The 7,973-nt window shown below is 42.0% G+C and overlaps 1 protein-coding gene and 1 pseudogene across 4 annotated transcripts in view; both read left to right on the forward strand.

Annotated features, from left to right (window-relative positions):
• The window catches only part of MOCOS (molybdenum cofactor sulfurase), an 84,442-nt gene extending 76,840 nt beyond the window's left edge, over nt 1-7,602 (forward strand). For all 4 annotated transcript variants that reach the window (XM_003830219.6, XM_008955665.4, XM_008955666.4 and 1 more), the window contains 2 exons: nt 2,188-2,292; nt 3,973-7,602. In XM_003830219.6, coding sequence (XP_003830267.2) covers nt 2,188-2,292; nt 3,973-4,125 — 258 coding nt within the window. In that variant the 3' untranslated portion in view covers nt 4,126-7,602. The remainder of the gene's footprint in view (nt 1-2,187; nt 2,293-3,972) is intronic.
• LOC112437836 (U4 spliceosomal RNA) lies at nt 236-356 on the forward strand (annotated as a pseudogene).
• Nucleotides 7,603-7,973: the final 371 nt, after the last annotated feature.

The raw sequence follows: 7,973 nt of genomic DNA on the forward strand, positions 1-7,973 counted from the left end.
CTTGAGTCCCTGTATCCCTGATATAGTTCTCACCAAATACAGCCAAGAATCTAGACAAGGAAACGATATCTGGAGAGGTCACAGGTTTGCCAAGTCCTTGGTAGAGCTCCTTTCCAGCAAGTTCTGGATGCTTACGTGGCCTGGGAATCTTGACTTTGGTACCACGGGGAGCATATATTTCCACTGATTTAGTACCCAATGCAGAATGTGAGCGTCAACCTGAAAAAAAAATTAGAGCTTTGTACAGTGCCAGTATCAGAGCCAATGAGGTTTATCTGAGGTGTGATTATTGCTAATTGAAAACTTTTCCCAATTAAAAACAAAAACAAAATAAAATTTAAAAAACACACCAGAGAAAATGATCTCCTAATGTGACGAATTTATTCAGGAGTAAGCAAAAAGGATTATAAACTAGGATGCATAGCTATGGCAAGCCACAGGTGCACCTGAAGAGGAGAGAGTAAGGGAAAGCTTTTATTGGCAAAAATAAATTCATACAAGCTGCTTGAAAACAGAATTTATTGGTTCCTGGGGCTCACAGCCAGAATTGGCATCAGTTCATTGGTGGAGACGCTGTTACTGGGCAAATGTTCCTTTAAGAGCATCTTATCTGAACTGCTGCAGTCCTAAAGAATGTCTAGTGATTAACCCGGTCTAGAAATATGTGCATACATGCAAGACATGGATCATGAAAAGCATGAGATGCATGAAGGACATGGAGGAATTTCTTGTGGGATTATTTTAGAAAGTCCTTGAGACAGTCGTTATCTCAGAAATGCAAGCATGGACTCCCTGCCTTCATGCCATCCTGGCTCCAATTTCTTCGGGTCTAATCAGTGATTTCATCCTGGTATCTGCAACTTTCACACCAGTAACAGGAACAGGCCAAGACACATCCAGATTAGGTGAGTGTTTCTAATTTCAGTGCATAATTTGTATTTGCCCATGAGTGAGCTGAGGAGAAAATGGTTATGAGAAAATAGTTTTAAGAAAATCAAGTACCTTTGCACTTTTTACATGTGCAATAAAAGAAGCGTCTCGTTATTGCTGAGCTGCATGCTTTCTTTTTGATGTTTATATTATGGGGGATTTTAAACTCCACCAGACAGTATGACCTGTGTTAAGAAACTGTAACAATGCGTTTTAAGTATTGTGTATGTGTGGCATGTAGGCGTGGGTACGTATGGATATATATATATGCATACAGATATGTATATTAAAAATAATTTTGTTTCCTACTTATTACAGTTATAAAAACAATTCCCCATTTTATTTAAAGGTTTTTATAGATTCCTTTTAATACCTGCATGATATAATTTTAATGCCTGAACCATATACATCATATATATGTAGCATGGTTTACTTAACCATTTCTCTCCACTATATGACGTTAATGATGTTAACAAGTTTTTCCTATTATGAACAATGTGAGGATAAATCTTTGTCCATGACTGTGGTTGGGCTTCTGGTTCCTTTCTTAGGTTGGATTTTTAGATGTGAAGTTGCTGGGTCAGCGGGCATTGACACATGAAAGTTCTCTCTGATGACCTTCTCACAGGGGCCAGCGCTGGCTCTGCGACCTCCTCCTCCTTTTTCTTCTTTCTTGCTCTGTTGCCCAGGCTGCAGTGCAGTGGTGCGTTCTTGGCTTACTGCCACCTCCGCCTCCCGGGTTCAAGTGATTCTTCTTCCTCAGCCTCCTGGGTAGATGGGATTACAGGCATGCATCACCATGCCTGGGTAATTTTTGTATTTTTAGTAGAGACAGGGTTTTATCATGATGTCCAGGCTGGTCCTGAACTCCTGGCCTCAAGTGAACGGTCCGCCTCTGGCTCCCAAAGTGTTGGGATTACAGGTGTGAGCCACCGTGCTGGCTTTCTGCGACCTTTCTCTTTTTCCAATTTGTCTTCCCAGTCACTGAGTGCTTTCCTTCCTCAAATCCATTCTCCAACATTTCCTGAGAACCGTCAAGATCTCAGTCCCTCTTTTCTTTGTCTGCAAAGCCCTTAAGCAGTGGTCTTTTAGCTGACAAACAAATGCAGATGATTCCCCAGCAGAGATGGTGAACAGGTGCCACGTTCTGGCTCTCCATAGTTAGGGGACTGGGCATTTCTGTGTGATTCCTCCCTCTGAGGTGCAAGGCTCTGGTCACTTTTGTGGCAACGCTGTGTTTTCCTTCTCACCTGCCAGGTTTTGGGGCCTTGTCACAGATGCCAGATGATTTGCATCGACCAGCAAACTGGGCAACGAAACCAGCATGTTTTCCAAAAACTTTCTGAGAGTCGTGAAACAAAGGTAAGCGTGATTGCAAAATACGACACCTGGTTTCCAATCCTGGTGTTATCAATACCAGAACTATGTTCATAATAGTGCAGAGTTATTTTTTTAAATGGGGGATTTGCTGCCCATCCAAAGCTGTTGGGCTACCATTAACCTATCCTTGTTTGTAGTTTCATTTTATTTTTCCTTTCCATCCAAGTTCTCACTTTTTTTTGTTTTACTACATGTATTTTTATGCTTTCCAATCTTGTTGAAGAGATATGGAGTACAAAAAAAAACAAGTAATTCTATTGTCTTGATCATTATTTTCTTTAACACAGAGAGCTCATGAAGAGTAAAGTGCCTTAATGTGAATAGAGTAGCTGCATAGAAAGAGTCAGTACGTTTCATTAAACTGGAAATACATTCATTAAGCCTGGAAATTCGTTTTCTTGAGGGTTAAAACAACAAAGTGTTGTTATGAATTCCAGATTATAGAAACTGAACTTCCAATGTGTTGATTCTTTAGAAAGATTTATTTTCAGGCTTATACTTTCTGTTAGGACTTTTTGTTTTCAAAGAATTCCAGGAAGCCAAGAAAAGCAGTCAGGCTACATAGAACAATTCTTGAAAATTAACAGAAATAATGCAAACACTGTATCTACTTCCAGTAATAAGCTGGCAAGTTAATTCATGGTAAAATGTGCTACATTGTTTCCTGTGTTTCTTCAAAGCCAGGGTTTTGTTTCACAGTATAGACATTTGATTTATGTAAGTTTTCTTACCAATATGGGATAGAAATGGCCTGCAGAGTAGTGCATTTGACTGTTACAGCAGCATGTCTGTCAATGCAGGCTGTGTTGTCTGGGGTGTGGGGACCTTGAGCCTGCACCATGCAGGTTGCCAGGAGAAGAAAGATGAAGGCACAAATACAATACTAAGATCCATGAAAATAGTGTTTCTCAGCATCACTGCAATTTTCATGTGCATGATGAACCTTTTATTTTTAAATTTTGGAATAATTTTAGATTTACGGAACAGTTGCAGTGAGAGTGCAGAGGCTGCACTTTTCACCCACATTTGTACAAATCATGAGGAATTGGCCCTATCCCCTAGCCTGGGGCCTGGAACATGAGGGTGTCCAACAGATGTTATCACAGGAACTAACAGATCGGAGAGCACGTCAAGTCCTCCAAAGGGTCCTGAGTGGCTCACTTGCATTGATGGTTAACATTGAGCAGACTTACCTACTCTTCATTTTGGACCTTCCATCCTTATTCAGGAGAATTTGACAAAATTAACTTGCATCATTCTTTCTCAAGGAAAATGCAGAGTTCTGCCACTGTCTTCCCCAAAAGGCTTTTACATCAGGCAGCAAACAGGAAATGGGCCTGATGGTGGTCACAAGCTGAGAGTAGGAAGAAGCTCCTTCTGCAGGAAGTTCAGGGCATGTGGGACAGAGATGTGCCCAGCAAGAAAGAGGTGTGGGGTGACCACAGGGAAAGGATGCCTTAGGATGAGAATCTTTGGGGTCTAAAGTTAGGATTCTCTTAATGTTCCAGTGCATTCTACTGTGTAACAGATAGGAGATATCAAGTCTCAGTATATGTCTTTAAAAATCTGACTTGATTTTAGTTAAACATTAATATTTACAAAGTTATTTTAATTGCTAAAATAATCTAGCCTTTTTTGTTGTTGTTGCTGTTTTGTTCACAGGTGAACTTTGGCATGTACCTGATGCATACATCATTGGATTTATCCTCCCCATGTTTCCTGTCTGTAGGATCTCAGGTGCTCCCTGTGTTGAAAGAGAATGTGGAAGGTCATGATTTACCTGCATCTGAGAAACACCAGGATGTTACCTCCTAAAAAAAATTTTTAGCATACATTAAAGTTTCTCTTTTACAGTGATCTTTATTATTGTTAAGATCTGAAACTTAGTTCAGTAGAACTTGATGTTTTGAATAAGGAGAGCTCTTTTTCTTTAGAGGCAGGGAATGCTCTCACCTGCTTCCTTCTGCCTTTGACTTCTCACCCTGCAAATTTGCACTGGCTGTGCTCAGGAGAGCAGTTCTGAGGCCTCAGGAACGAATGCTGCACCCACATCCAGTGAGGCTCCCGTAGGTATTTGAAGTATAATCACTTGTAATCAGATGAAATTTTTAATGAGGTTCACTGGGAAGATTGAACTTACTCCAGGTCCCTATTTTGCCATTTTCTCACATTGTTACTTTGTTTTTAGAGAGCATCTTTGGATCTCTCCAACCCCTTTGTAGTGAGGAAGGGAGTCTATGCCCAGTGATCCTGGGTATGAGAAGGTGCTCCTCTCCTCCCATGTACATGATGATGTGGGTTTATGCTCAGGGGCCCAGAGGGTAACTTGTGACCACATTCCTTGAGGGGAGTTTCTACCAGAATATTTATATTCTGAGCAAAGGCACAGGCCAGCAATTCCTTTCCTGTTGCTTCCCATCCCTGGCCTCCATCCTCGTCCCCCACTGAGTTGATGCACTGAGGATGGCTCACGAGCCTGAAGTTACACTCAGTGATGGCTGTGCTTATGCAGGTGGTCGTCCTCCCCTCCACAAGCCCACAGGATGGTGTTGGTCCAGCACCCGAGAGCCTCCAAATCCTATCGAGGGAGGAACTTTGGCATTCAGGGATCCTGTCTGTATCATCTTTGACCACTGCTCCTGCAGCCTCCAGATGAAAATGTCCAGTGAGGAAATCTCATTCTCTAATGAAGTTACCCATCCCGCTGAGTTTCTAAGAAGTTTCTCCCTGTGCTGAGCTTGCGTGTGCCTTATCTGCTTCTCCATGACTTCCAGCCTGGGGTCTTACCCTGTCCTCTGGAGCAATGCAGAGTGAGTACATCCACTCCACATTCATTCCGCTGGCGTCCTTCTGAAGCCTGCTGTCCATGTGTGAACCCAGTCCCTTCATCATCTTCCCCCTGGATGGTTGTATTTTTCCAGTCACTTCTCCGCCAAATGTCTGCCCGCTGCGGCCCACTGCATCTTTTGAAAGCCTGTGCCACCCCATCTCTCCTGCTGCTCAGTTGGAGAGCAGGCTCCAGGCTCAGGCTTCCCTAACTTATCTGTTCAGAGCCTGTGGGATTCAGGGTCAGTTTGTTTCATTATCACATTTGTAGGACTTTGTGTTTTTCCCAGCACTAGGTGAGATTTGAAAGATGAGGTGTGCTCTGTTCTCAAGGATTGTTGAGATGGAGCCTAATGATTGCACACTCACGTGCTGTGAAGAGTTAAGGGTAAAAAGTACAACTCTGACTCAGTGGTTCCTGAGATCAGCGAAAGAAGAGGCAAATGAAGTTAGTTGGGGTGGGGTGGGATTTATTGTTTTGAACTGTTTATTAAAAACGCAACCTCTTCAAAGACTCAGCACTGCCACATCATATGAGTGGACTTGTCCTCATCAGCTAACTGATAGGAGAACAATGCCCTAAAGTAATGGATTTATCCACCTGCTCAGGCCAGTTTCATGCAGGAGGGAACTTCCCAGATGGCACATTGCCCCATTTCCAAGACCTTCCGCTGACAAATCCATCATATTAATTATGATGGAAAACAAGTAAGAAGGCATGTTCTACAAAAATTAGGTCACTTGCCCAGGTGCGGTGGCTCACACCTGTAATCCCAGCACTTTGGTAGGCTGAGGTGGGCAGATCATGAGGTCAGGAGATCGAGACCATCCTGGCTAACACAGTGAAACCCCGTCTCTACTAAAATACAAAAAAATTGGCCGGGCATGGTGGCATGCGCCTGTAGTCCCAGCTACTTGGGAGGCTGAGGCAGGGGAATCACTTGAACCCAGGAGGTGGAGGTTGCAGTGAGCCAAGATCATGCCACTGCACACCAGCCTGGTGACAGAGCAAGACTCCATCTCAAAAAAAGAAAAAAATTAGGTCACTTTTGTCATCAAGAATATGTTTTTCTTATCCATGTCTATGTCACCTTTTGCAGTAGATACTTTCATGACTGATTTCAGGCTTTTTGTTTTTTTGAGACAGGGTCTCACTCTGTCACCCAGGCTGGAGTGCAGTGGCATGATCACAGATCATTGCAGCCTTGACCTCTTGGGCTCAAGCGATTACCCTGCCTCAGCCTCCCAAGTAGCTGGGACTACAGGCACACATCACCACATCCAGCTAATTTTTTTTTCTTTTTTTCTTTTTGGTAGAGATGGCATCTCACTTTGTTGCCCAGGCTAGTTTTGAATTCCTGGGCTCAAGCCATCCTCCCGCCACAGCCTCCCAAAGTTCTGGGATTACAAGTGTGAGCCACTGTGCCCAGCTTTTGATTTCAGACATTTTAATGCAGATCCTCTCCTTTACAGCACTATTATTTGGTTATCTACTTATAATTACTGATTTAACATTGATCTGTTTTCACTAGATTGTAAGCTCCATGAGGACAAGTCCTGTGCCAGTATATCTCTAGTGTCAGCAGACAATACTCAAAATTTGTTGACAGACTGACTATTTAAAGCTGGCCCTATTTTTATCATTAATTGATTGAATATTAATTAAATATATTTTATTAATTTAAAATGAATTTTAAATGCATTTTTTCTTTAGTGTCTACTTTCAATATTTCTTGTATGAAGTTTCAGCTAAAAATGTACTTTGTGTATCTGTAGAGTGGCTTCATATTCAGAGTTTATGGACATTTATGATTTTATGTCCCCTCCTTGGTTCTTATCTCCTGGAGTTCAGCCTTATGTGCTTCTCAAAGTGTATAACAAAATCAAAGACAATGTCATGTCCCTTGAATTTAATTCTAACACCAAACCTTGGTGTTAGAGTCACAAAAAGTCCTTTTTTTAAAGAACTTGGTGAGAACAGACAACAACTTGTCTTTCTGGGCATTCGTGTCATGGTCCTTTTAGCCAGAAGAGAGGTTTTATTTTGCATAGTTGGTGAGCATCAGGTATCCTTTAAGGAGGGTGGTGGTGCTGACTTCTCCCCATTGAGAGTCAGCCTCATCCCCTCCTCAGCCTTGTGGATGGAAAAGAACAGGCAGTGATATACATTTTCTGCTGTTGAAAGATGTCCGCTTATCCTTCTCTTTCAGTGAAAAGTTGCTTTTTTATTCAATATGTACCGAACAGGTTCTAGAGTTTTAGAAACAAAAGAAACAGAACCAACATTTATAGATCTCACTATAGAGGCATCACTAATTGGGGAAAGACAGACTAGGTAATAGTCAGATGTGATATAGTATGTTTAAGCTATAGGATGTTAGGTGCATGAGTGTTGGTTGTATTATTCTTTATTTTTTTGTATGACTTATGATATTCATGATAATTAAAACATTTTGGAACAATTCATCTCAATTTTCTTTGCTTTGTTTAAAAAGCAAACATTGGCCAGGTGTGGTGGCTCATGCCTGTAATCCCAGCACTTTGGGAGGCCAAGGTGGGTGGATCACTTGAGGTCAGGAGTTCGAGACCAGCCTTGCCAACATGGTGAAACCCCATCTCTACTAAAAATATAAAAATTAGCCAGGCATGGTCGTGTGTACTAGTAATCCCAGCTACTCGGGAGGCTGAGGCAGGAGAATTGCTTGAACCTGGGAGGCGGAGGTTGAAGTCAGCGGAAATCCTGCCACTGCACAGCAGCCTGGGCGACAGAGTGAGACTCCGTCTCAAAAAAATAAAAATTTTTAAAAAATGAAATAAAAATTAAAAGCAAACATTGA

The sequence above is a fragment of the Pan paniscus genome, chromosome 17, assembly GCF_029289425.2.
Source record: "Pan paniscus chromosome 17, NHGRI_mPanPan1-v2.0_pri, whole genome shotgun sequence".
In the NCBI taxonomy this organism is placed as follows: domain Eukaryota; kingdom Metazoa; phylum Chordata; class Mammalia; order Primates; family Hominidae; genus Pan; species Pan paniscus.